This window comes from Castor canadensis, chromosome 8, assembly GCF_047511655.1.
Source record: "Castor canadensis chromosome 8, mCasCan1.hap1v2, whole genome shotgun sequence".
Taxonomy (NCBI): domain Eukaryota; kingdom Metazoa; phylum Chordata; class Mammalia; order Rodentia; family Castoridae; genus Castor; species Castor canadensis.
Window position 1 is genome coordinate 14,957,340 of NC_133393.1, and position 26,826 is coordinate 14,984,165.

Sequence of the window (26,826 nt, forward strand, 5' to 3'; positions counted from 1 at the left end):
TGCTTTGAGAGTTGCAGGTGACTCTGAGCTGTGGGACTAACTGCCTCAAAGGCTTGGAGAGGACAACTGTCATCTTTAGTGTTGGGAGGATGTTAAATATTTCATGGGGAGTAAGGCAAGCTGATGTTGAGGACAACAGGACTGGGCTTCTGCTCTGTGGCCCTGTTTCATTGTCAAGCCTGCACTGGGTGTCTGTGCTTGAAGCTCATCTACCCTTGTTTGGACTTAGGAGCTCATCTTCAGGATGAAGTGTAAAATAATCTATGGAAAGGGCAGGGCGGAAACGTAAACAGACTGTTGCCTGAATTGCTTGTTTGGGCATTTCTAGGTGTGAGTACTTGGTAGAACATTCACAGAAAATGTATGTGGACATTGATTATTACCATTTTATTGATGGGAACACCAAAGCTGAAAGGTTACGTTTTCTCACTTCTCTGATTACCTAGTTCTACCCATGGTCACATATACCAGTCTTCGCTAGTAAGAAATTTGTGTTCATGTTCTAGGTGGTCTGGCCGTAATCATCGAGAGAAGATTGGGGTCCATGTCGTCTTTGACCAGGTATTAACCATGGAACCTTACTGCTGCAGGGACATGCTCTCCTCTCTTGACAAAGAAACCTTTGCCTATGATCTCTCCGCAGTGGTCATGCATCACGGGAAGGGGTTTGGCTCAGGACACTACACAGCCTATTGCTACAACACAGAGGGAGGTGCGTGCGCTTTACTCTGTGGGGTGGGGGACACGGAAAAGGGTTTGTTTGTTCACATTTTTTTGCTTTCCTTTTATTTCCATCCCCTGGGTCACCTAGGGGGAAATTATATACATTAAATCCAGTGGAAAGAATTATGATAGTTGGATTAGTTTTGGCTATATACTAAGTAACAACATAAGGTTGTTCTAAGGATCAAAAGGAACTGACTCTTGTAGAAGTGCTTACATCAGTGCCTAGCACATTACTGTTGCTATGGTAGTGCTACTGCAGACCTCAGCCTCCTTCTTGGTTAGGCTGTGAATCTCACTAGCCTTGCTCAGAATAAAGGTGAGAACATTATTCAGCCCTTTCAGTGTCTCACTGCCTCCCTTACCCTGGGAAGTGTGGGGGGAGCATAGGCTCCTCCACAGGAGCTTTCAGTCCTTGTCCCCTCCCAGCTACTGTCCTGAGTCAAAGTTGCTGCAGATGAGTTTTCAGTAGTGCCCTGGGGGCAGCCAGAGCCTGTGAACAAATACCTTTCTTTCCTGTTAGTTTACATTATCACTCCTTTCTATTTCCAGTTCTCCTCCTCTTCCCCTTGCTTAGTCCCCAGTATCTTGGCTGGCTTTGTGGAAGGTTCTAAGGGACAATGAAAAAGGCCAAGCAAAACAGGGACAAAATTTACACTCATTTGATACTATGAGCAGTCTTTGTGGTTGAATTTGATGGAGATAAAGCCAGTGGTTACAGGGAATTTGGCTTCATTCACTTGACCCTTCCCTCCCCACCAGTAATCAAAGGGTGGCTCTATTCCAAATTCCTCTGTCCCTTTCTTCATCTCCTGGTTTTGCTGCTGACTGGAAATATAAATTGAGTAGTCATTTTCTCTCTCTTTCCTTCGATTTCCTAGGTTTTTGGGTCCACTGCAATGACTCAAAGCTGAATGTATGCAGTGTCGAGGAAGTGTGCAAAACCCAGGCCTACATTCTTTTTTACACTCAAAGAACAGTGCAGGGCAATGCAAGAATCTCAGAACCCCAACTTCGAGCTCAGGTGCAGTCCAGCAACAAGGATGAAAGCAAACCACAGCCGTTCCCCTGACGGAGGCACATGTCAAAGACTGGCTTGCTTTGAATCTATTGATGCCCATACATCTTTCCTCTCATAGGAAAGAAGACTTACTGCAGGAACAGATTACTGGGTTTGCCTCACTGGGTCTAGAATAGAAGGTGCTAGGTGATTCCTGTCCTGTCATAAAATTTGTAGTCACTTTGTTTTGAATGCATTTGGAAATTCCCTCCTTTCATAAAACGAATCAAAAGGAGTAACTTCTATGAAGATTCTTTTGTCAGTTGCTTGTGAATATAGAGGGATCTGGGTGGAGGAAAGGGGAAGAGCAGGCATGTCTTCTCTTTGTTATGTGAGCCCCTACTAACAGGACCTCCTTGTAGCACCACAAGAATGCTCTCAATGTGAGCAGTGCTGGACAGAGCCCATGAGGTAGGGCCTTTGGCTGGCAGCTTGCTAGATGGGATGGTTCCAAGGTGTGATTTATTCCCACAAAGGAAGTGAACTTCAAGGGTCGAAAACTTGCATACTTCCTTTTTTAAGGGATAGCAATTGAAGAGTAGAATGAGATGCATGAAGCGATTTCCCCATGTAGAATGGGAGGGCTTTCATATGTCGTCCCCTCCCTGGCTGCTGCTGCTATTCAGTCAACAGTTCAAGTAAGGAAGCTATAGAGTAGCACATGTTCTTTGTTGTATGCTAAGCCAAAGGGCACTCCTGGCTCTTCCAGTTCTGTAGCAGATCCCTGGTTCAGGTCAAGGACAAGCTTGTGGTTTGCCTTAGGTTGGTCTGTGGGTCAGTTGTCTGAGGTTTTCTCAGGATGAGCAGGGCTTACTGCCCATTCTTGATGTACAGGCAGGTTCTTTGCCTGCAGCTTCTTTCTCACACCTGGAGAATGAGCAGAGCATTGGTGGTCACAAGGTATGGGAACTTTTGCTCTCCTAGGGTGTGGTTATTGCTTAGGAATCTACTTCTGTGTGTCCAGTTCATTGCTGATGGCCCTGACCTGTTCCTTTCCATTCTGCTACCCTCAACTGTTGCTTTCACCCACCTGTCCTCAGTTCATCAGACAGAAAAGCAAAAGTGCCCTGTACTTTTCTCTGGTGCTAGTGAAATATATCTTTCTTTTTTAACTGGTTGAGTTTCTAAATGGAATGAGACTGTCTGGACAAACCCTTCCTCCCTATCAGGCACCAGTTTCCCTTCTCAGTGCTTCACTCACACTTGCCAGTGCAGCTGAAGGCAAGCCCCAGCTCTCATTGCAGTGACTGCCACAGTGAGCCCCAACCTGTTCTTGTGGGTACTTATCTTTTGACTGAGTATCTCCTATTAAGGTTTGAACTCTGGTAGAAGTACAGTTGTCACTTGAAGGGAGTAGGTGTGGAGGGAGTTTGGGGAGGGTGGGAAGTGGGGAAAGTGAGGCTGAAGGAGGTCTTAGCTTTAGCAGTTATCATGAGCCACATTCCCAAACACAAGGGTAGCATTCACCATTGACCTCATTTGGGATGGATGCTCCTGTAGGACTGACACGTGGAGGACATTCAGACGGAAAATGGCTCACCCTGATAGGGAAGGAGTGACTATATTTTTAAACTTGCTTTTTCCAACACTGTGAGGTTTCTGTAATACTTAGCTTTTATTTGGAAGCGATAGCGTATGGCATTTTTATGCTATTTGGTTTATATTGTCTACTGCATGCTTCTCTGTACAAGCTCTGCCTGGGCTCCCCTTCTCCTGGACACTGTTTTAAAGTGTCCCAGCTGCCCATGGTGCCAGAGGCTCTGATAGGAAGCTGTACTCTTGAGGCCCACCTTTCTAAGTTGGCATGACTAGTAATGATTTGTTGTGGCAATTGGAAATTATAAGTACATGCCTGTAATTCTACTCAGGAGGTAGAAGCAAGAAGATTGCAAGTTCGAGGTCAGCCTGAGCTATATAGTGAGACCCTGTCTCAAAAACAAGCACAAAAAGAAAAAGCTACGGAGAATAAAACTGAAAGGAAATTGAATCGTGCCTCATTTTGAATCCTATGTTTATTATTCTAGAAAGAGAACTTCAAGATAGAGAAGGAATAATAGAGCATCTGCTTCACCCCTCCGACTGTCCAGAGGGTAATACTTATTTAAAAACATAAAAATGTAATGGAAAGTTAAAAGATCTTCAAATTTAACTTTTAAAAATAGTTTTATGCCAAATACTATAAAAATTGTTAAGCAGATTAAGGACTTTGTTTAAAAAAAATGCTTAACTTAGCTGAGCACCCATATATCAAGTTAATGAAAATCACTTAAAATGAGTTGGAACAGAAACCAGCATCAGAGTCTCCACTGAGCTACACACGAAGGGCCCCACTATCGTCAGACACCTCAGGTATCAGAAGCAGCAGCACTAGACGCTGTAATCAAATTAGTATTTAGGGAGATTATTACAGAAGAAAGTTCGTCACTGCATAAACCAAGGACTTTTGTGAGGGAAATGTCCCTTTGCCTTTCACTTATTTACAGGTTGGAAGTAGATGACTATCTCAGTTGCATCTTACATGAATTGAAACATTCTAAAGAGCAGAAAAGAACAGGTAGAGAAGTTAAGTAGCTCCTGCCAAATTAAACCCAAGATCTCCCTGAATCTTCATAGGCCTGCTTCTCTCCCAGGGCAAGTAGGTGAGAGTCTCATTCCAGGAGCCCTTTGTAGTCGGTTGGCGTGTTTACTTGCTGCTGTAGCCAGCCAAGATGAATGCACCCTGGCCCTCAAAAAAGATTTCTTACCTCAATTTAACCTGACCCACATACTTGTGGTTGATTGCCTCTGAAACCAGTACCCATACTAGTGTAACAATATTAAGGATGCCCTCTGCAGCCAGTAACTGAAGCGCTTATTAAATGGTGGCTAGAGCTCTCGCCAGCATTGATACAGCCCCTCTTGCCCTCTTGGACCAAGATTGGAGCATTGGAGGTGGGGGTGGATGGTGAAGAGCAGTGCACAAGGTAAAGGATTTCCAGATGTCTCTTAAAATGTCATGAGTAAATTGGAAACTGTAGAAGTGTTAATGTGTCCTATGGACTCAATAGCAGAGTTTATTTTTGTTTTTAATTGCAAGGCTTCTAGAGTCAATGATTGTATGAGTTCCCTTACTCTAGCTATGCCTGCAGCTCCATCCAAGTACAAAGGAAAAACTGATGAGGTGGATTGGCTGTCAGTGCGGCATGCCCTAGCATAGTGCAGAACGAAAACTTGGGTGGGAGATGGAGGTGGGAGGTGGGAGGTGGGTGGAGGGTGGATGAGGGAGAAAGGGACTTTGTTTTACTTACTGATAAAGCTTTGTGAACTAATTTTATACAATTCATAAAATTTGGTGCCTTGTACTCAATTATGGTTTGCATGAAATTGAAAAGATTAAAGGAAAGGATTCCTTCTTGTCATGTCAAGTGGCAAATGGGTCTTATGTAGTGTTTAAAGAACTTTTGGTCTTACAGATTTTTAAAAAGCATTTCATATCTCTTGTATGTGAATGCAAATTATTCTTACCAGCAAGTTCCAAAATGTTATTGTTAATGTCCAAACTGTTTGTATTTGTAGTAATTTATCAAATGGCTGTCTTTCTAGATGGACTATATATGCCATTGTTGTTCACTACCCCTTGTATGTTCCAAACATTAACTCCGGCCTTTTTGGGCTAGGAAAAAAGTCCAAGTTGCCCTCCCTGAATGTGTTAGTATTCCCTAGCTGGGGTTATAGCTTATGAATGGAAGGGTTGCTTTTCCAGCTGGTCAGGAGAGCACAAATGATCAAGAAAGGCTTTTTCAGTCTTTATTAATACCATGACTGAGGCTGGAGGTATGGTTCAAGCAATCGAACACCTACCTGGCAAGCTCGAAGCCCTGAGTTCAAATCCCAGTGCTGCAAAAAAAGAAAATGATGCTGGGCAACCTATGGTAGAGGCCAAACAAAAATGATTCCTCCTGAAGTGGTACCCTCACTGATTCTGACATTCTTTTGCACAAAATATCAGGAAGCAGTATAGATAACAATCCCCTATATGTGAACCTTTAGATTTAAGGCAAGTCAGTGCACTGTGTAATACACAAAGGGAATGAGGCAAAAGCGAAGCCCCCATCCTGCCCCCTCACACGATTTTCTAGGCAGGTGCTGAGTGGGATGTGCTGAATGGCTGTGGAAGGTAGGAAGACCCAGCTTGCTCGATGCAAGGCAGTTCACAGCCTGTTTTTTTTTCACTCCAGCCTAAGGTTTCCACTGAACTCATCAGACTTCATCAAAAGATGGTTAAAAGCTTGCCATTCAAAGCACATTTAATAACGGGGTTCCTCAGCCTAGTTAAGTAGGTGGAGAGTTGTATCTTTGGGGTAAAACTTCCTAGAGCCACTTAGTTTTTACCAGGTAAGTATATACATCTCCCTAGTGATTTATTCTTTTTGTTAGGACTAAAATGGAAAAGCGCCCTCTGAATAGGACTGCAAATTTCGTTTGTATCCTTCATGTTTAATAGCTGTTCTCTTGGTCTAGGGCTGTGACTACTATGTGCTTTTTCAACCCACATATTGCTACTATAGCATTGAACCACACAGTTGTTTTTGTGGGTTATCTGTTTGTACTTATCCTGGCATATTTCATCTAAAACCCAACTAACTCCTGGGGATGTGGCTCAGTGGTAGAGTGCTTGCCTAGTATGCTTGAAGTCCTGGGTTCAGTCCTCAGCACTGCAAAAAATAAAATCCAATTAGCTATAGCTAGATATTTTGAAGTACTATATGTTAACTAGCCAGGACTGAAAAGTGTGTCAGGATCTAAAAACGACTTTCCCTAGGGAGAATGTTGTATTGGCAGTGGTGAAAGCCAGAATTGTCATTCACAGAAATAAGGATTATCTCTCAAAACTTTTGAAAATTGTAGATTTGGAAGCTTTATTTACTAAAGTCTTATCACTTTGAATAATTAAGCCAGTTTAAATGAAACTTTACCCAATCTACATTATGGCTTTAAAAGCCAATCAACAGGACTGGAGGCATGGCACAAGTGGCAGAGCACTTGGCTAGCAAGTGCAAAGTCCTGAGTTCAATACCCTGTACCGAAAAAAAATTCTTTTTAACAAAAGCCAATATAGTAAATACTGTTACTTGACAATAACCATTAAATTTTGAGTGAATTTTGAATTATGCTTTTGAAAGTTGCCATGTGTTAATTCTTGCCGGATTTTGATTGTCTACTCAGTTGTGAGTAGATTAGGTAGCAAGTTTTAAGGATCTAAATTTCATTCCTAAATTTTTATGAAATAAAACTGTTCAGTTGTGAGTAGATCAAGTAGTAAATTTTAAGGATGTAAGTTTCAGTCCTATAAAGATCAGGAGGTGCTAGTATTTTTCATTTTAGCAGTGGTCTGAAGGGGTTCAGTATCTATGCTGTGGCTTACAAATTTCCTTCTGGTCACCACTTACGGAGAGGTGATAGCTTCAAATTTAAGTACTGCTCTCATATTCATGACCATCCTTCATCTTAATAAGATATACACCCCTCAGAGCACCTATTATCCCAGCATAGACTTTAAAAAAGTTTTGTTTAATATTAAACCAACTCCAGGCATGAATTCACACAAGCTCATAGTTTGTTCCTCCTATCAGGATCTATGAGTATTCACGAGAATGGTGTGCCCCTCCCACCCCATCTCACCACCTTTCCAACACAGAAGAAAAGAAATCTCAACAGCTGTCCTCTTCTTTCCTTTTTTGTCCTGGGCATCAAACCCAGGGCTTTGTGCATGCAAAGCAAACGCTTTGTCACTGAGTTACACCTCCAGTCCTCAAACAGCTTACCGAGATTCCTGCCAGCAAGATCAAAAAGGCTGTTTTGTCCTGTTCACCTTTAGTGGTAGAGGTACTAAGCACTAAATTACTAATGGCAACATGTGTAACAATTACTGCATTGTCGTTCGGTTATACTGATCCACCTTTCTAATTTATGTCTGTTAATCCCACACCAGTTCCATAGGAGACCTGGCACATAAACTCACTATTTCTAAAAATGCCTAGTAGAGTAAGTCAACTAGAAACCAGTTACCATGGAGAACTACCTATCTGTCTCCACCTCTCTATAGCTACATGAGTCTTTCCATGCCAATTCTTTCCATATACCATTCCAAAGAACCCCAAGCCCCTGGACAGTGGCACTAGCATGAATTTTAGGGTCAGAAAGCTTCTATTTCCCTATGAAAGAAGCAAGCAGCTTCCTTCCACCTTGCCTCCACATCTGCCCTCTTGCTACCACCAAACCTCACTCTGTTCCAAAAACAATGCCTCCCTGGTGCCTGGAAAACCCACCTGGTGCACTGAAATGCTATGCAACACCAAATGGCTTTTCCCAAGTACTACTCAACAGTGGAAATGCCTCAGTGATAAGCTTCATGTTATGTTAGCATCGACGTGTAGTGGGTGGTTGCAGTCTCCACCTCTCTGTCTTTTAAAATGAGGCCAACAACCTCCATTACAATCCATGTTTGGGACTTGTTCCTGTCTCTTTTGAGCGTGAAATAGAAATCATGTTTTTATGATTTTTGTAAATCTTGACTTTTTACACCTTGTTTTGTAAGCGGAAGTTTCTTATTAAAAGAATAAAATGCCTGTCTCAGTGTGTAGTCTTTATTTCAAATATTTGTTAAAACACCACTATTACTCCTTAGGACATGAACAAGGATCACCCCTGCAGAAACTTGGGAACTATGTACAGAACTTTATAGAACAGAGGCAACACTTCAGCTAAAGCTGACTGCTGACCAGAGAAGGGAGTTAAGGAAGGAGAAATTTCAGCTGCCATCCAGCCTTATCTTGTGGTGGTCACAGATGGTAGGCTCTGTTTTTGGAAGGTGTGGATACAGCACAGGAACTCCATTTGTCTACAATCAGATGAAAGGTGGCATTAGAAATGGAAAAACACAGGAGGAAAAGAGGGATTCAAGTCTCTCAAATATCTAGAAACACACTGGGGCTGGTGGTGCAGCTCAGGTGATAGAGGGCCTGCCTAGAAAGCGCAAGGCCCTGAGTTTAAACCCCAGGATCACCAAAAAAAAAAGTAACACATTTAACTAGGAATAGCCAAGGATTTTACATCCTCTCTTTCCTACATTTCATGAATAGCTGATATAAATCACTGCTTCTCCGCCTTCTCTCGAACTCCTAAGATTGGCAGAGAGGTGCTTACCTACTTGGCCATTAGGTCAATGTCACTGAGGTTCCTAGCCAGCCAAACTCCGGCAGCAAAGAGTCCCAAATTGAGGATCAAGTTCCTGGATAGAGAACACAGATTAATCCTGTGGTCACTGAATCACTACCATGGTTAAAGAAAAATACTGTGAGAAAGGTTTCCCGTCACTTCTTATGGCTGACAAATGGTTGTTACAGGGTACGCTGCTCAACACCCGTACGGGAATGTGGCGTTCATTTCTGAGTCCAATAGGGGCAAGGCCAAACGAAAGGCCTTAGGCACTCTACCAGGGCCGAGAAGCCGGTTGTGTTCGAGCCGCCTCTTCCCCAGACCCCAGGGTCACGATGACACCCTATACACAGTCTGCCACATGACATCGATTTTGCCACACGGGAATTCTCCCGGTCAAAGATCTAAGCCAAGAACACGAAGAGGCCACTGAAGCTAACGTACAAAAAACTCCGGCGATGCCGGTGTCGCCAGGAAGGGAGATGAAGGAGGTGCACACGAGCGAGGGCCCACGCTCCCCGAGATCGGTTACCTCCGGAAGTCATTCCTGTCGGTGGCAAAGCGGTAGACGCCCCGGAGCCAGTCTCCCACATTGTCCGGAATCTCTGGGGCTTCATTTGCCGGGCCAGCAGCGTTCACCGTCACGCCGCTGGAAGCCATGATAGCACCTCCGATCTCCGCTCGGGTCCCGGACCGCGAGCAGTACAGGCGCCGGCTGTCGCGCAACTTCCGGCCTCCGGCACTTCCGGTCTCCGGCAGAGGGCGCAGCCTCTCACTTTGCGCTCCACGCTCTGAGAGGCCGGCCCGCTGCTGCGCGTCCACCCGCTCCACGCGGGGTCGCGCGCCGCCCAGCTCTACGGTCGCCTGCCTCAGGTCCAGCCTCCAGGTCCCTCCCGGCTTCGGGCTCTGCAGCCGGTCACCGTCACACGTGCTGAGTAACCATTGCGTTAGCACAGGAGCTGGGGGCGGGGCCTGTGGGGGACAACTCTACAGGGAAGCGTAGCTTTGGGGAACAGGGTTCCCAAGTGTCCATGAAGTCATAGGACGCGTGGTGCCGAAGGGGACACACAACAAGTCTGTCGTCGCCCTGCCTTTCCCAGGTTGCCCCCTAATTGAGTTCATCCTAAGAATTTTATAGAGGTTGGAGAGCCTTGGTCTCCCGCCTTACAGATCCTCCGCCCCACATTCCCAGGCTGCGCCACTAGCAAAGGGTGCAGTGCTTCCTGGAGGTGTCGCTGTCATCTGCCTGAAGGTTTCCGGGGGTCTTCCAGGCCAGGGGAAGGCGCTGACCTAAGAAAAAGCCTTCGGGTTCCGAGTCAGAGGAAGAAGAGCAGGTGGGGCAGGAGGCGTCCTCCGTGAGATTATGGGGCGTCTCCAGGCGCTCTTGCTCCCGCCCTTCGGGTGGCCCACTCTGAATCCCCAGGCTGGAGCCGGCGGCAGCGGCGGGAAGAGCTGCTCGGGAGATGGTCCCGGCCTCCAAGGAGGCGCGGTCCTGTGCTTCGGTTCGGTGGCGTCCTGACTCCCCGGTTCCTGGCCGGGTCAGAAACGCCTGTCTCAGACCTGCACCAGGCTTGCACAGCGAGCGGCTGGAGCTTAAGCCAGGGTTGGGCTCAGCCTCCCGCCCCGCCCCGCCCCGGGCCATTTGCGCCGCCGCCGCGAGTCCACTCCAGGGGCCCCCGCCTGTCCCCGCCTTCGTCCACCAGTGGGAGGCCTCGTCCCCCGCCCGGGAGCGAGTCCGGCGCCGCAGCCCCGACCGTGGCGCGGGGTGGGCTCCGGAGGCCCTTGGAGCGCTCCGGCCAGGGACGCGCGGTGAGAGCTGCGGGCCCCGATGCTCGGGTCTGGGGGTTGCGGTGGGAGGACGGGGCGCTGCTGGAGGGATGGAACGGCGTGGGCCCGGGGCGAGGGGCCGGCCCTCTGCTCTGCCCAGCCTAAGCCGCCACCCCCTCCTTCTTTGATCTGTACCTTCTCCTCCCTTACCAAGGGACGCCTGTCCCTCCAATGCCGCCGCTGGGCTAGCGTTCCCATCGGAGTAGCGGCTCTCGAAGCAGCTGGGGCAGCAGGGGCTGCCCCCAGGCAGGGCATAACGTCCCCCACCCAGAGGCTCAGCGCAGTCCTGGCAGCAGAAGTGGTTCTCGTGCCAGCGCTGTCCCTCTGCCTCCGTGCAGCGCAGGGAGAAAATCAGCTGGGAGAGGGAGAGGGTTCATTCATTCATTCATTCGTTCACTCATTCATTCATACAATAACCACGCCTTACACCCAGTTAGCACTAAAGCATGTCCACGCACTCCCATTTGGTCTTCTCCGACACTCTTGGACATAGGGAGGACTGATTGGTTTAGCCAGGATCCCCCAGCTAGCAGGTGGCACAGCCAGAAGCTGAACCCTGGCCTCCTGGACTCCCAACCCAGGGCTCTGCGTTGTCTCTTATGCTGACATCAAGAGTCTTTCTAGCATGATTAGGCACAGCACTGAGCATCTTTCATACTGAGGTGAACATCTGTCCAAGAGTCCCTGTTCCAGAGAAATTCTGAGTCCAAAAAAATTTGAGAGACTTGGCTTTCAATGAGGAGAAGTTAAGGGGGCTAGTTCCTATCCTACCCCTTCCTGCAATACTGGAAGAGGCTGAAACCCAGGAGTGGGCCCCCTTGTACCTTGTCATGCTGGACCCTGGGCAGCCCCTGCCACCAAGCCCCTCTCTTGGGTGCTATACCTGGTCACAAGCAGGGCAGCGTGGCCGCAGCAACTCAGCATGATGACGGCCACAGTAGAGATGCCCCTCGTGGTAGAAATAGATGAGGTTTATCAGGGCCTGGCCACAGGCCTGGCAAGAAAAACAAGGCCGGTGCCAGCAGCGCTGCTTGCCTGCCCTGGCTGCGAACACTCCGTACTCTCCTGGCTTCAGCGGCAACCTGCACTGCAGGGCAAGAGATTAGGCTAGTCAGAGTCCCAGCCATCCTTCTAGCTTCCTTTCTGGCTCTTCCATGGCAACTGCAACCTAATCGTTGTCTCATGCTTTGGCAGACCCACCCTCACTGCAGCCCCCACCAAGAACTCCCAAACTTAGTTTTCCTTTGTTCCTAACATTTGCCAAATCACCAATCTCTAAATCCCGTTTCTCCATCAGAGTCCCAGAAGCCAGCCCCTTCTTCAGAAATGAGAGGGCAAGGAGTGGGGATGAGGGGCTACATACCTTCTCACAGGTGTGTCCTTCAAGCTTGGGAGGTAGCAGGCATGCCACCCCTTGTCCCAGGGCCTTCTGCTTCCTCTGGGCACAGAAGAGCCGCAGCTCCACCAGCTCTTCCTCCCCAAGAGCCAGGCAGTAGCGTTCCTGCAGACACAGGCCTCTACTATGCTGCTGGAGTAGCCCCAGCAGGCAAAATATCCCACACAGCCCAGAACTCAAGTCATGAATCGTCCAATGAACTAGATGAAGATTCTAGAAGGCTTAGCTGCTGGGAGAGGTCATAGAACCACAAGCGATAGCAGCACATATGCAGTGAGGAAGGGAAAAGGACCACAAAAAACACCTCAGTCTCACTCTACTGCCCCTAGAAATGGTCACCACCTAGGGCCTAATGGCCCTAACCACACTTAGCCTTGTCACCATATATCTGGGGCCTTGCTCCCAATGGGCCAGAGCTCACCATCTCTCCTGTTTGTGTTTTCTCTAATTTATTTAATATTCTCCTGCTTCCCCCATTGAATTGTAAGCCTTTAGGCTGGGTACACATAGGGCCTCAATAAATACTAAGCCATGCTCTCTACACTTGTACATTCCATTATTGGTTTCAAAAGTTGTTCATGTCCATTTCTCATTTGTTCTTGAACTAAGCATTGTGCTAGGCAAAACAGATATTATGGCAACCATTATGTAGATGTGAAAACTCAGGGAAATGGTTTCCCCCAGCTAGTGGCAGAGCTGGGCCTTAACCATGTTCCCTGACTTCTGGACCCAGGCTCTTTCCACAGTAAGTAGTGGGGGCAGGGGGGGGGGAGGCAGCGACCTACATCACTGTCCTGTGGAGGGAGCTGCTGCAAGAGGCTCCGAAGCTCAGGCCACTTGGAGGTTTGGTTGGTGTCCAGGCGAGGCAGGCCCAAGCTCAGCATGGCAGGACCCTGAGGAGACAGAAGGGAAAGTGTGAACTTAGGTTTTTCCTTCCTTTCCTTCTCCTCCAATCTAGAAAAACTTCTAGCATCCCTCTACTTGGAGGACATTCCTTCCAGATTGAGCATAAGGACAGCAGATCCTCTACTTTCTGCGGCCTGCCTTGAGGGCACACCCAAACGGCAGCCCTTGTACTCGGAGCCCTCTTCACTCCTTGGGGCTTTGCCCTTGGAGTCACCCCCTTTACTCCTTAGAGTCAACGCCTGCCTGTATGCTTTGGCCACACCAACCTCCTAATATACATTCTTGTGTGAATGAATTTAAAATCAAACCCCAATGTCCTGAGGAGGAGACAGGAATTCTGGAAAGAGAAAGGGGACACAAGAAGTTAGGCACAACCAGGTATGGTGTTACATGTCAGCTGCTCAGGAGGCTGAGGCAGAAGGATGGAAAGTTCAAGGCCAACCTGAGCTATATAGTAAGACTCTGTCTCAAAAAAAAAAAAAAAAAAAAAAAAAACAGAGCTGGGAATGTAACTCAGCAGTAGAGTGCTTGTCATGCTTGTCTAGCATGTGTAAGGCCCTAGGCTCAATCCCCAGTATTAAGAAAAGGAAGGAAAGAGAAGGGAGGGGAAGGAGGAAAGAAGGAAGAAAAGGGAAAGGGAAGGAAGGAAAAGAAAAAAGAAAATTACCTCCCAGTTGGTGGAAAGGGAAGCAGAGCCAAAGGACAGAAGGCATTTTGGTCTCAGGGAAGGGCAGGACTCTTCCTACCTGAGCAGAGGTATCTCCAAGGTCTTCCTCTGGCAGGTGGCTTGAGTCACTGTCTGAGTTTGTTGATGTTCCTGGCTCCTTTGTTGGTGTTCCTGGCTTCCTGGAGATGGGACTGTCCTCTTGGTGGGACCAGCCAGACCTCGGCACTAACATTGGTGACAAAGTCTTCCCCAAAACAATAAAAACACTTAATTCACTAGGCCCTCACAGTGCAGTAGGCAGTGCTAGTGTTTTACAGGTATCGTCTCACTCAATCCTACCAACAAAAATGTGACTTAGATAGTATGTCTCCATTTACAGATGTACAAACTGAGGGTCAGTGAGCATGAATAGTATGTATCCACGGTCAAACAGCTAGTTAGGAGCAGTCAGAGCTTAAGGCCAGGCCTTTCAGGATTTGAGTTTTTGAAGTTCAAACTCTGAGGTTTTCCAGGATTGGGATAGAGAGAAAAGGAGGCCCACAGTGGAAGGAGAAGGCATTTTGCTTTCTGGTGAGCCTTGGGCAGGCTGGTCCTTTCCTCTTCTCCCCAACCTTAACTCCCACCATGGCTCAGTGTACCCGCTGCCCAGGAGTCTGGCTCCTCCCCATTCCCTCCCCAAGCCCCACTTTCCAGCTGTGTAACTTTAGGCCTGGTTAACAAACCAGAACTCTTCGCAGTTTCTCTGATCCATACCAGTTCTCCTTTCCCTGAGCTGTAGAAGGAAGCATGGTCAATGCCCCCAAGATATAGCACCTGATGCTTCTCCTTGTTTACTGCATCTTTCAGTTCCTCATCTAGCCTATGAGTTTCTCAAGGACAGAGGAAAACTGTGCTATGTATAGCGCAATTTCTTTCTTTCTCTTTTTCTTTTAAGGTGCTGGGGATTGAACCCAGGGCCTTGTGCAAGATAGGCAAGTGCTCTACCAATCAGCAACATCTTCAGCCTCTATAGCAGCAATTTCATTGGATAATCTTAGTGCATCTCTTTAGCCTTCCTCTCAGCTAGCCCTGATGTGATCAAGGTGTCTTGGAGGTGGAGAGTAACTACTGAAGTAGAGAAGAGTTGGGCCCTAGCATCGAGGAGCTCATAGGCTAGTGAATGAGGCAGGCGAAATGAAACAGAACTGGAGCAGAGCTCTAGTTAGATATACACACACTGGAGAAAAAAAATATCAGTGCAAACTTTTGTTTACTCTGTGCCAGACACTATTCTAGAATTTTACACAGTATGGTCCAACTTCACAATGATCCTATGAGATAGTTTCCATTATCAAATTTTATTGATGAAACATTTGCTTAACTAACATGCCCCAGATCATGCTAGAAGGCTAAGTGAACTCAGGAGGTGTTATTCTCTGAGAGCTGGGATGGAGTTGCAGCTGAGCACAGGGAGGCCATCCTCAAATCTCCGGCCTCTGTAAGACCTGGTTTTGGGGTTGAACTATATCAGTTAGAGTGCTTCCCAGCCCTGAACGGGCCTCATCCCCTGCCCCCCCTTTCAAATGTCCTGTGCCACCCTTCCCTATTTCCTGGTTCCACACCCACCTGCTTCCTTCCTGCTCTGTCCCTCAGGTCAGGTTTCCTGTGGAAGGTGGCCAGGATGAGCTGTCCACACTGAGGGCCAGGAGTAGCCACTTCCCCTAACAGTGCTTCAGGCAACAAGGGAGGAGGCGGATGAGGCCCCAGGAGGGGACTTGCACCCTCTTCCATGTTGGCTGTACTTTGCATGGAACTGTCTGACACAGAAACAACCATCAGAAGTTCAGCCCTCTACCCATCACCTTCTCTTCCCCCACGGTGGCCTACTTCACCTCCAGCTAGCACTAGACCCCACCTTACGAACTTGTGGGTTTCCTCCCTCCTCCCTCCTGCGGATAAGGGATAGGGCTGAACCCTCGCTCCCACCTCCACGCAGGTGCAAACAGGATGAGGGGCGCGGATCTCCCCAACCCACACCTGCCCTGAAAGGCAGAGACGGAGAGCCCGAGAGACGGAAAGGTTTTCCGGGACTATAGGAAGGAAAAGAGAGGGGAGTGTCAGTCCCGCCAAGTGCCTTCCTGACAGATCGCCAAAGTTTTCCTAGGACTTCGCGGGGTCCACACGCGGGGCGGGGACACGGTGTCGTTCCCGAGTCCGCCGGGGCTCCCTGCCTGGCGGCTGGTTTGGGGGAGGGCTGGGGGACTCCGCTGGGGCCTCACCGTAGCCACGCGCCCGCGTCCGCGCAGTTCTGGATCTACCCGCCGCAGGACCCCGCCCCGAGGCCGCAGCGCCCGCGTCTGCCCGCCGGGACAGAGCTGCCCTTCCTCCCCCACACCCCCTGCCCGCCCCGCCCAGGCGGGTGGAGAGGGTGGACTCCGGGAGGGGCCTGGGGCTGCGGACTGAAGGAAAGCATTTGTGGATGTCGTGATGCAAAGGGTACCGGCTGCAGGTGCACCCACCACCGGTGGGCTTTGCGCCACCACTGCGTCCCTGCGGGAGCCGCGTGTACGCCAGGGTCTCAGCCACTCGCTGAATGGAAGTTCTTGACCGGGACCGCAGCGCCCTCGGGTCCCCTACCTCGGGCCTCAGCCCAGTCCTCGCAAGAGTTTACCTCCAGCTCCCTCCCCATTGTCCCCAGAGGTCCCCCAGATCCTTCAACAGCCCTCCTCCTGGATCCCTGGTCTGGATCTTCTCCCTCGCTCGCCTCAGACTTTCTCCCCTACACTTCGTCTTTTCTTTCTGCTGGGCGGAGTGCCCCCTACCTGCCCGGCAGTTCCACCCCGCCCCAAGGTTCCGCCCCACCGCCCAAGGCCACGCCCCTCTCCCGTCAGGATTCCCCGTCGCGGGCCGGGAGCGCCCTCTGGCGTCTGCGCATGCTCCCTGCTCCCGACCGCAAAGTCCTCCAAAGGGACCTTCTAGGCTGCGCGCCGGTCGCCCCCGCTCGGGTCCGCCCGCCCGCAGCGTCTCGTTGGTGCTGCCGGCGACCTCCGACCCCGCGGGCGCGGGGCGGGGCGGGGCGGGGAGGCCTTAGCTCCGGGCGGGCGGCGGCTGCTGCAGCGGGACCCGGGAGCGGGGCCCGGCGCCGCCCGGGCTGCGGGGCGATGTGAGTCCGGGCGCAGCGGGGCGGGGACGAGGCAGCTCCACCGAGGCCGCGCCGCACCGCAGTCTCCGCTCCCTCCCTAGGAAGCCCCGGGCGGGCGGGCGGTGAAGCCCCGGGGCTGGGGGCGGGGATCCAGGCACGACGAGCGGCCCCAGTCTCCCCCTTCCTTTCTGGTGTCTAGAAATTCCCCCTGACAGCCCTGCAGCTAGATCTACCTCGCAGTCCCCAAACCCCACCTTCTTCCCCTCCCCCCTGGGCTCACCTTCGCCTTTCCTGGAGCCCTCAGAACCCTCTCACTCACTCTATGAATCCCCTGAACGCCCACAGACCCACCATTCATCCTGGATTCCCCCAGATGCTTCCGGGGTCCTGAAATTCCTCTGATCCTTTATATCCCCCCATTCTGTACACTATTGCCCAAATCCAGAATTCTTGCCTACCTTCTCCCAAGACTTCGCATATATTTTCAGTCCCCATAACCTCATCTAACTCCTGCCCCCAAATCCATACCTACCCTAGGCCAGAGCCCCCTCCCCTGTCCGACCCAATGCAATCCACCCTTAATGGATTATCTGGCGATATGTCCAATATTTTAAAGAGAAAGAGATGGAAACAGGAAAGGTGCAACCCCTCCCCCATCTTGCACCTTACAGTTCTTGTTTTCCCCACTCCCTGTTGGTAGTTTAAGCCCCAGTATTTTACCGAGCACCTATCTTTTACTAGGCACTTGTGCACACCGCCTTCAGCCTGTTTCCTCCTTCCAGAGGATAAAAGACCCAAGAGGATAGGGGGTCCAGGAAGCCTAGGAAGATTGTTTTTCTGAAGCAGAAGGGTGGAATTTCAAGGGTCTACAGAGACTTGGTTTGTTGACTGTCTACCTGGGGCTGAGATGCCCTCAAATTTTGGCTTGTTAACGTTTATGTTAAAGCCTTTCAGAGCTTGGGGAATAGAAAATCTGTCCAGCTTCCAAATGTGAGACTGAAGGAGCTGTCCTGGAAGAGGAAACCCTTCCTTAGGGATGTTGGTCTTACATACTTACCTCTAGAAGTTTTTTCAGCTAGAAACTCCACTGTTTACAGATGTTTCCCCTAAAAACTAAGGAATTGGGGTGGGGGAGTCGACATGATGGAGTCTCCCAGATGCTTAGTAACAACAGACAGATTAGAATATTGGTTTTCTGAGTCTTAAGCTCATACTCTTTTTCAGTACATCATAGTGTTCTTTTGTGAAAGCTCTGTGTAGAGGTAAAATTCTCTGCAAATTTAAGGTGGGGTTTGGGATATTGCTTGTAACATCATCCAGTGGAGGACCTAAAGGTGACTCAGAAGACCTTGGGCTGCCTCAGAGTTCAAACTCATTGATGCTAGGGAGTGTCTCCCTCTGAGAGCCCATGGAGCTTAGAATTTATGGTCCTTTCGCCCTTGATCTTGCTTTTTTCCTTACTGTTTCTGACTCATTAGGACCTGGAACATATATCCAAGTGGAATGGACTGACAACAGGTCAGTTTCATTTCACATTTTGGGGCAAGGGTAGAAGGTTTCCATGAATCTGTGGTCTCTTATCTCCTATGCTAGGTGAGCCCTAGGTGTGACCCAGAGGGATCCAGGTGACTTCTCTGCAGACTGTTTGCCATGACACCCCACCAAGGACGGAGGGACTAAAGTGGGAGGCCTTCCCCATGCCCGTCCCATGGGCAGCTCCCCGATGGCCTGGGTGAGGTAAGAGATAGGAGTCGGTTTTCTGGGAGTTTTGCAAGTTGGGAAGAATGAAGGGTACAGGTCACTGGAATGTTCAGTAGAAGTTCTAGAAGGATAACTAATTCTACTGACTGACTCATTTTTTTTTTCAGTACTGGGGTGTGAACTCAGGACTTAACGCTTTGAGTCACTCCACCAATCCTTTTTTGTGATGGGTTTTTTTGAGATAGGGTCTCACGAACTATTTGCCTAGGCTGGCTTTGAACCACAATCCTCCTGATCTCAACTTCCTGAATAGCTAGGATTACAGGCGCCTGGTTCCAATGATTCATTTCTTGCTGAAACTTTCAATCCCTTCAAACTTCTGGGTGGAAGTTAGTGCTAGAATGCTTGTCTAGCAAGCATGAGGCCCTGGATTGGCTCCCTAGCACCAAAACCCAGAACAACAACACAAACCTTCTGGTTGGGATTGGTCCATGTGTTTCTTGTTCCCTTAGGTCACAGGCCTGACAATTGTGACATACAAGTACCAGTACCCTGGAGGGAAAAACCACCTAGGTCTCTGGGCTCCCTTTTGATCAGTAGGGAACAATTGCAGCATTTTGTCTTTAGTACTGGAATCAAATTCAGAGCTCTATGCATGCAAAACATACACTCTACCCCTCAGCTACATCCCCAGCCCCAGCATTTTGGGTTTGTTACTGTTTTGTTTTTTTAATGGTACTCACACTTGCTAGGCAGGCACTCCACCAACTTTTTTTTTTTTGTGATGGGTTTTTTCAAGGAAGGGCCTTTGAGCCCTGATCCTCCTGATCTCTGCCTCTGCCTCCTATGTAGCTAGGATTATAGGTATGAGCCACCAGTGCTGGACTCCCAGCATTTTTTTTTAAATGAAGAAATACCCAGTCAAGCTTATACAGATTGTGCTGCTTTTAAATGTATCTTTATGATGATAATATAATAATGCATTTGAAGAGAACAAAAAGATAAATTTCAGTTGGATGTTGGGATGGTGGTGAGGGAGAAAAAGAGAGAACTTGGATAGAGTGGAATCGGCAAGGTAAAAAAGGAGGAAAAAGAGAAAGGGGCAGGCCAGAGTATCTGGGATTCCCTAGTGACAGTGTCTTTGCTGAATGTGAATGAGGGCCTTGGACCAGTGCCCAACTCCTGAGGTCACTTCTGGGGCCTTATTATATCCAGGCATTTCTTCCAGCCAGGTCTCCTTCCCTACCATCCCATGGGTAAAACTCCTGCATGCTTCTTAAGGTCCAGATGGAATATTACCTCAGAGAAGCTCTCTCCATCCCCCTCCCCACCCAGCCCCCAAGCACAGATCCTTGACACACTGTAACTTGAATTAACATTTATCCCAGGTGTGTCTGGCCCTGGGTTGAAAGCAAATTCCCTGAGGGGGTGTCTGTGTCATATATTCTCTGTGAGAATAGGTGCTCACAGTGCAGTGGTTCTGCCTAGAGCAAGGCATTTTGGAGTTGCTGCTGGTGACCTGCTTCTCTTATGTTTTCCCCTAGGGCGGGTTGGCTGCTCTAACACCATGGGGAGCTGTTGTAGCTGCCTGAACAGAGACAGTGTCCCAGACAACCACCCCACCAAGTTCAAGGTATCCAGAGCCCCCTCTTCCCTTGAGTTTCCCAAGAAACAAGCTGAGGTTATGGGTTTATTAAGGCTCTCTGCTCTCACGGCCTCTCAGGGGCCTGAGGAAAAAAGGCCCAGGCCGCTGCTATTTTTTGCTTTTCTTGATACTACCAAGAATAAGGGAGTTCTGTAATGCTGTAACAAAATCAATGCTTAGAATGTTCACTCTTATTAAGTGTATTTTTGCAACTTTATACACACCTTTTTTTGAAGAAAACAGCAAAAGTTTGTATTTGTGAGTTAATGTGTGTAAAGTGTTGGTTTTTTTCTGGTGGTACCAGGGCTTGAACTCAGGGCCTACACCTTGAGTCACTCCACCAGCCCTATTTTTGTGATGGATTTTTTCGAGATGGGGTTTCTCGAACTGTTTGCCCAGGGTTGGCTTTGAACTGCCATCCTGATCTCTGCTTCCTGAGTAGCTAGGATTACAGGCATGAGCCACCAGCACCCAGCTTTAACGTATTTTAAATAGTGCTTATTGGTGTTGCCTGTTTGCCTTGGGAAACCCAGGCCAGGCCCCATGAACCTATGCTTCCCACCCAACCTCCATCTCTGTAGGGGCACCTCCTGCTTCTTGCACTGGGGCATGTTGAGGCACAGGGTTCTACTCCAACCAACCAGTAGAGGGCGCCCACAGCAAGGCCATACAGTTACGGAGGTGGAGGCAGGATTTATGTGTTCTGCCTTGGGCCTGACTTTCCCAGGATCTTCAGATTTTGAATTCACAGTTGAACCCCATCCTCATTGACATCTGTCCCTTGGATACTAAGCCATAGCCTTCTTCCCTCTCTGTCCAAATGACAAAGAGGTCCATAGGAGAGGGATCTGCCCAGGGCACTGCTGTGTGTCCTGCAGTGATCATGTGGTGTTCAGCAGTGTGGGTGGCAAACCCGGTGAGACTCTCAGGCTCTCAGCTCTAGCCCTTCATGGATCTGCCTTCCAGTGGCTCAGGGACCCTCACAAACTCCTATGGACACACTTACTGACTCTCTCCCCTTCCTTCCAGGTGACCAATGTGGACGATGAAGGGGTGGAGCTGGGCTCGGGGGTGATGGAGCTGACGCAGAGCGAGCTGCTGCTGCACCTGCATCGGCGGGAGGCCGTCCGCTGGCCCTACCTCTGCCTGCGGCGCTACGGCTACGACTCCAACCTCTTCTCCTTTGAGAGTGGCCGCCGCTGTCAGACAGGCCAGGGTGCGTACCAGCCCTGCCTCACCAGGATGGGGGCTGTGCACCTGGCCAGCCTCTGGGGTGGAAAGTACAGCTGAGGAGATTTTGGAAGTTACTTTGGGAGTTTAAGAATGGGCTTGTTTAAGCCCATTCAACCTGGCCATCACACTTGGCAGATGTTGCCCAGAGAGGGGAAGGGTCTTGGCCAAGGGCACACAGCATGTTATTGCAGAACTATGTGAACTCCCAGGCCAGTGCTCTGTCTCTCTTCAGTCATTGGGGTTCTGCCTTTTTTTTTTTGGTGGGTACTGGGGTTTGAACTCAGGGCCTCATGCTTGCTAGGCAGGTGCTCTACCACTTGAGCCATTCCACCAGCTCTGGTTTTTGTTGGTTTTTTGAGATAAGGTCTCATGAACTATTTACCTGGGCTGACTTTTGAACTGTGATCCTCCTGATCTCTGCCTCCTGAGTAGCTAGGATTGCAAGCATGAGCCACTGGCACCTAGCTCAGTCATTTGGGTTCTGTCCTGCGTCTTTTTGTGGGGACAGTTATTGTACAGCCCATGGGAAAAAGGCAGTGCTCCCAAGTCAGAACCTGCCTAGCAAAAGTGCACAACTCTTCCCGTTGTTACTACAGTTTCAAGGAACCCTATTGACCCTCAGTAGGAACACATTTTTTCCTGAGCCCCCAAGTCATACACCCTGGACCTGGTACATAAAGAAAGGTCAGGCGGACACTCTGGCTGCTGTGGGGCTGAGTGGTTTGCAAATGAGATTTGAGGAGGCTGAATGCTTGGGTCATGTACAGATTAATCCTCAAGAGGTTAATCTTTGTCCCCATCACCTGTGGGCAGTGGAGAGTACTATATTCTCCCTCCCCTCTCCCTGCAGTCAGAGGTCAGGGGCTGGTGGGTTGTTCCACGAGGTCAAGGCATGACAGGATCTAGGATTGTCCCTTAGGACTCAGAGCTCTGCAAAGGATCCTGGGCAGGATTGTGTTGCACACAGGCTCAGCACATGGCTGCAGAGGTGGAGTAAACGAGCAGCTCTGCTGAGACAGCAACATGGGCCTGAGTCTCCGAGGTTGTTTGCTGGAGGGACCTTTCCCTTCACACATGTCATCCCTACTGCTCATGGGCAGACACGGGCAATGGCCAAAGAGCAGACAGAAAGGAAAAGGCTTCCCTGCTCCCAGTGAGTGATGGTCTGCCCCAGCTCCCCATGCAGGGTTCTTCCTCAACTCCAGGCTTTCCTGGTCTTTTCTAGCCCTTGACATATCTTGCCAGAGTAGCCCTTTTTCTTCCTGTGCCATCCCATCCCATTTTTACAAAGTACAGTTATCCTATACTGTGCCTGGTTGTATTAATAGTAATAGAATGTTAAGTATTTTCCATATCCCAGGCTAATTGTATTTATCTTCATTGTGAATATGTGCACATACACACTGCAAGTAGCTTCCCCTGAGTCCCAAGTCCCACTGTTGAGGAATCACAGGCTGGCCCATCCTCCAGGGCATCTTTGGATCCCCTAAGCTGGGTATCAGCTCAGCCCTGCTCTTCTCAGGGCGTTGACTTGCTGTGTTGGACTTGGAAAGACTGTAAGGCCAGCTGCACCAGGGAGCCACACAACTGCCTCACCAGATCTGCCTTTAGCTCTGCTCATCTTTTTATGCTCCCTGAGAGATCAGGGACCTATACTCAGGAAACATCCACTCTCTGGCCAGGGCACTGGGCTAATTATCCATTGAATGAGCGTGAACAGGACAGACCATCCTGCTCTCAGAGTACTGTACAGCAGAGCGTATTGAGCTGAGGGCTGGGGCCAGGACTGGAGCTTATCTTTGAGGTGGTGGTAGGCAGAGGACCATGGGTGAAACTTGTAAGCTTCTATGCATGGTTTTCCCCTCTTCCCCTCACCCCAGAACACATATCCCTAGGGGAATGATTGCACCCCAGAGGAATATAACTGCAGTGTTTGGTGGATGGGAGTGGGTAGTGTGGGATGCATTGGGGTCGGCCCCTGAAGCTCTGGGATTGTGGAGTGCACTGGGAAGAATGCCCTGAATGGGGAGAGGCACTCCTGCCCCCTGCAGGCCTGGAGCTGAGGGACAGTTCCTGCACCTTGTGCATCTGTTAAGCCCCTTCCCTAACAGCCCAGGGTCAAAGGAGCCTCTTTTCTTCCTCTACTTCTCCAGGGATATTTGCATTCAAGTGCTCCCGGGCCGAGGAAATCTTCAACCTCCTTCAGGATCTGATGCAGTGCAACAGCATCAACGTAATGGAAGAGCCAGTCATCATTACCCGCAATAGCCATCCCACTGAGCTTGACCTCTCTCGGGGCCCCCAGCAGCCCAACGGTGAGAAGACCCCTTCCTGGGTACCCTGGTGGGCACACACATACAAGCACAGGCCAGGGAAGTATGAATCTAGGAGGCATGCACCAAGCTGTCAGATGGGGGGTGGCTGGGTGAGGCAGCCTTCAGGACAGTCATCTATCATCAGAACAAATCTTGAGGATGGATAAGTCCTGGGCTGGGCCAATCAGGTGACACTGAGGCTGTGGAATCCTGGGCCTTGTGTCAACTAATGGTTGGGAAGCAGACAGGAAGTTGGGTTTCCATGGAAACGGCAGTCTGGAGCTTTTTGGCTCCTTCCTCCGTCTACTGGGTCACACATATGCACCTCCTGCTGTATGCTGGTGCTGGAATCTCTGGCCATCATTTGTGGAAGGTCCCATGGTTTCTGCTTGTTCACTCCCTGAGATCAAGTCTCTGCCCCCTGTTCTGTACTCTCTGACTGACCTGGTGGGGCAGAAGGAATGGAACAGCCCCGTGTTTGAAGGGTTTCACTGGAGCTTACTAACAGAGCTAGAACAAGGTCAAGGGGTACCAGGTGTGTCTTAGGCATTACTAGTTGCAATGGAGAAAGTAGGAAGTTGGCTTCAGGCTGGCTTTGAGAGGCAGGGCTGGGTTTTGGGAATGGAGAGAAGGTGAAGAGCATTGGGGAGCCACCAGTTCAGTGGGCCTCCTGCAGTGGGAGCCCTGAGAGTGTCTGCCTTGCCATTGGAGAGGTCCAAGATGCACACACAAGTGACTGCAAGTGGTTGTCAAGTGGTTGAAGTCCTCCTCACCTGAGCTTGTCTCCCCGGGCCCAGCTCCAGGCTACTCTGTCTCCAGTTTCTCCAATGGCTTCCCTGGCTGCCCTGGCGAAGGCCCACGATTCTCTGCTCCCCGGCGCTCCTCAGCAAGCAGCCTGCGACACGCCTCACTTGGGGAAGAGTCCACCCACGTCCTCATTGCTCCTGATGAACAGGTGAGCACACAGCCAGCCCATACCCAGCTGCTCATCAACTTCCAGGAAGATCATGGGAAGGGGAAGAAACTTGAAAAGGGTCCCTTATCTGTCTGCAGAAGGAGGTAGCATCTCCAGAAGGGCTGGAGGACAAGGCAGAAGGACTCCAGCTCTTTTCTCATGTACCGCTCTCCTCGGATTCCATTCCTCTTTCTTCCCCTTCCTCCCAGCCCTTGAACCCTCCTGCTTCACTTGGTCTCTTTCCTTCACAGTCCCACACCTATGTGAACACACCGGCTGGTGACGAGGACCACCGCAGGAGCCGCCACTGCCTGCAGCCTCTGCCTGAGGGCCGGGCACCCCCGCAGGTCCGGGGACCTGACCAGCGGGACCCACAGGTGTTCTTGCAGCCGGGTCAGGTGAAGTTCGTGTTGGGCCCCACTCCTGCTCGGCAGCACGTGATGAAGTGCCAGGGCCTCTGCCCCAGTCTGCATGACCCTCCCCACCACAACAATAACGAGGGCCCCTCTGAGTGCCAAGCCCAGCCCAAGTGCACCTACGAGAACGTCAGCGGGGGGCTGCGGAGAGGGACTGGCTGGAGACTGAGCCCAGAGGAGCCAGGCTGGAGTGGCCTGGCTCACCGCCGGGCTGCCCTGTTGCACTATGAGAACCTGCCCCCGCTGCCCCCTGTGTGGGAGAGCCAAGCCCAGCAGCTGACCGGGGAGGCTGGGGATGATGGGGACTCGAGGGATGGGCTCACACCCTCCTCCAATGGTTTCCCTGATGGTGAGGAGGATGAGACTCCCCTGCAGAAGCCCACCAGCACCCGGGCTACCGCCCGCAGCCACAGCAGCTTCCCTGTGCCACTGACCCGCCGCCGTGGCTCCCCAAGGGTCTTCAACTTTGACTTCCGTCGGCCAGGCCCCGAGCCCCCAAGGCAGCTCAACTACATCCAGGTGGAGCTCAAGGGCTGGGGTGGAGACCACCCCAAGGGGCCTCAGAACCCCTCAATTTCCCGAGCCCCTGTACCTGCCACACACCCTGCCCGCAGCTCAGACTCCTACGCCGTGATTGACCTCAAGAAGACCGTGGCCATGTCCAACCTGCAGAGGGCTCTGCCCCGAGACGACGGCACCGCCAGGAAGACCCGGCACAACAGCACTGACCTGCCTCTGTAAACGCCCGGTCCTCCACCTCTTTGCACTGTGGCCCAGCCTCTGCCTCCCACTCCATTCTCTGCCCCACCCAGCCCAGGGCTCAGGGCTGCGCTGCAGAAGGCATCGAGGTGGGACCAGATGCTTCCCTATGCTGCTGGAGTCCCCAAAGATGTCAGCCACTGAGTGTCCAGGTCCCCAAGCTGGGAGAGGAAAGGGTGACTGGGTGAGAAGGGAGCCACGATGTAAGCTGTGAAGGCCTCCCGTGGTTGCATCTCACACCCTCCTCTTGTGTCCGTCCATCTGTCTTGTTTGTCCGCTATCTGTGTATGGTTTTTTTGGTTGGAATTTTGAAACATTTTGTACCTGTTGATTTTATTTATCAGTTTATTTTTCTATTTATTGTTTTAAATGTAATTTAACATATTTATTATTAATATAATTATTTTTAAATTCTGGTTCAGTGGGTGATATCTTCTTGTGGAATCTTTTCTGGCATGGATCTGGGAAGGGTGTAAGGCAGGCCTAATAGAGGCAGGGGCTTAACTCACGGTGGTTGTAGGTTTTGTGACAAGTCTGAGGTCTTTTTTTTTTTTTTTTTTTTTTCCGTACTGGGGTTTGAACTCGGGGTCTACACCATGAGCCACTCCACCAGACCTTTTTGTGATGTGTTTTTTTCAAGATAGGGTCTCAAGAACTATTTGCCTGGGCTGTCTTTCAACCTGGATCCTCCTGATCTCTGCCTCCTGAGTAGCTAGGATCACAGGCGTGAGCCACTGGTTCTCGGCCTGAGGTCATTTCTCTATCTCCTTCAAGAAGCTCTGACCCAGAACTTAAAGTTGCCAGGGACAGATGTTCTGTTGAAGTAAAATGACCAGATGGCTGGAGCCTAGATACAGAAGGAGACTTGTGAGGGAAACGAGCCTAATGAGATAAGATGTACAACT

At 50.1% G+C, this 26,826-nt stretch overlaps 4 protein-coding genes across 24 annotated transcripts in view; 2 read left to right on the forward strand and 2 right to left on the reverse strand.

Moving 5' to 3' along the window:
• The window catches only part of Usp49 (ubiquitin specific peptidase 49), a 74,939-nt gene extending 71,787 nt beyond the window's left edge, over positions 1-3,152 (forward strand). For all 13 annotated transcript variants that reach the window (XM_074082193.1, XM_020157275.2, XM_074082194.1 and 10 more), the window contains 2 exons: positions 507-712; positions 1,605-3,152. In XM_074082193.1, coding sequence (XP_073938294.1) covers positions 507-712; positions 1,605-1,795 — 397 coding nt within the window. In that variant the 3' untranslated portion in view covers positions 1,796-3,152. The remainder of the gene's footprint in view (positions 1-506; positions 713-1,604) is intronic.
• Positions 3,153-8,968: 5,816 nt separating this feature from the next.
• Positions 8,969-9,721, reverse strand: Tomm6 (translocase of outer mitochondrial membrane 6). The gene is made up of 2 exons (XM_020157280.2): positions 9,513-9,721; positions 8,969-9,053 (listed from the first exon to the last, which is right to left on the reverse strand). The coding sequence occupies exons 1-2, from the start codon at positions 9,638-9,640 to the stop codon at positions 8,969-8,971; spliced, it is 213 nt and encodes a 70-aa protein (XP_020012869.2). The 5' UTR covers positions 9,641-9,721.
• A 102-nt stretch (positions 9,722-9,823) lies between these two features.
• Prickle4 (prickle planar cell polarity protein 4) lies at positions 9,824-16,587 on the reverse strand. 7 transcript variants are annotated; one of them, XM_074082205.1, is made up of 9 exons: positions 16,427-16,580; positions 15,742-15,845; positions 15,382-15,568; positions 13,856-14,020; positions 12,989-13,096; positions 12,171-12,308; positions 11,691-11,894; positions 10,958-11,162; positions 9,824-10,510 (listed from the first exon to the last, which is right to left on the reverse strand). In XM_074082205.1, the coding sequence occupies exons 1-9, from the start codon at positions 16,442-16,444 to the stop codon at positions 10,182-10,184; spliced, it is 1,458 nt and encodes a 485-aa protein (XP_073938306.1). In that variant the 5' UTR covers positions 16,445-16,580; the 3' UTR covers positions 9,824-10,181. The 7 variants fall into 7 exon arrangements, with proteins under 7 accessions (XP_073938306.1, XP_073938300.1, XP_073938302.1 ...); XM_074082199.1 differs by having other exon boundaries at positions 9,824-11,162; positions 16,427-16,587; XM_074082201.1 differs by lacking the exon at positions 16,427-16,580 and adding an exon at positions 16,035-16,135 and having other exon boundaries at positions 9,824-11,162; positions 15,382-15,572.
• Positions 16,588-16,825: 238 nt separating this feature from the next.
• Positions 16,826-26,337, forward strand: Frs3 (fibroblast growth factor receptor substrate 3). 3 transcript variants are annotated; one of them, XM_074082212.1, is made up of 8 exons: positions 16,835-16,918; positions 18,376-18,415; positions 18,491-18,634; positions 20,143-20,231; positions 21,273-21,459; positions 23,630-23,791; positions 24,589-24,746; positions 24,998-26,337. In XM_074082212.1, the coding sequence occupies exons 4-8, from the start codon at positions 20,166-20,168 to the stop codon at positions 25,901-25,903; spliced, it is 1,479 nt and encodes a 492-aa protein (XP_073938313.1). In that variant the 5' UTR covers positions 16,835-16,918; positions 18,376-18,415; positions 18,491-18,634; positions 20,143-20,165; the 3' UTR covers positions 25,904-26,337. The 3 variants fall into 3 exon arrangements, with proteins under 3 accessions (XP_020012690.2, XP_073938313.1, XP_073938314.1); XM_020157101.2 differs by lacking the exon at positions 18,376-18,415 and having other exon boundaries at positions 16,826-16,918; XM_074082213.1 differs by lacking the exon at positions 16,835-16,918 and having other exon boundaries at positions 16,977-18,415.
• Positions 26,338-26,826: the final 489 nt, after the last annotated feature.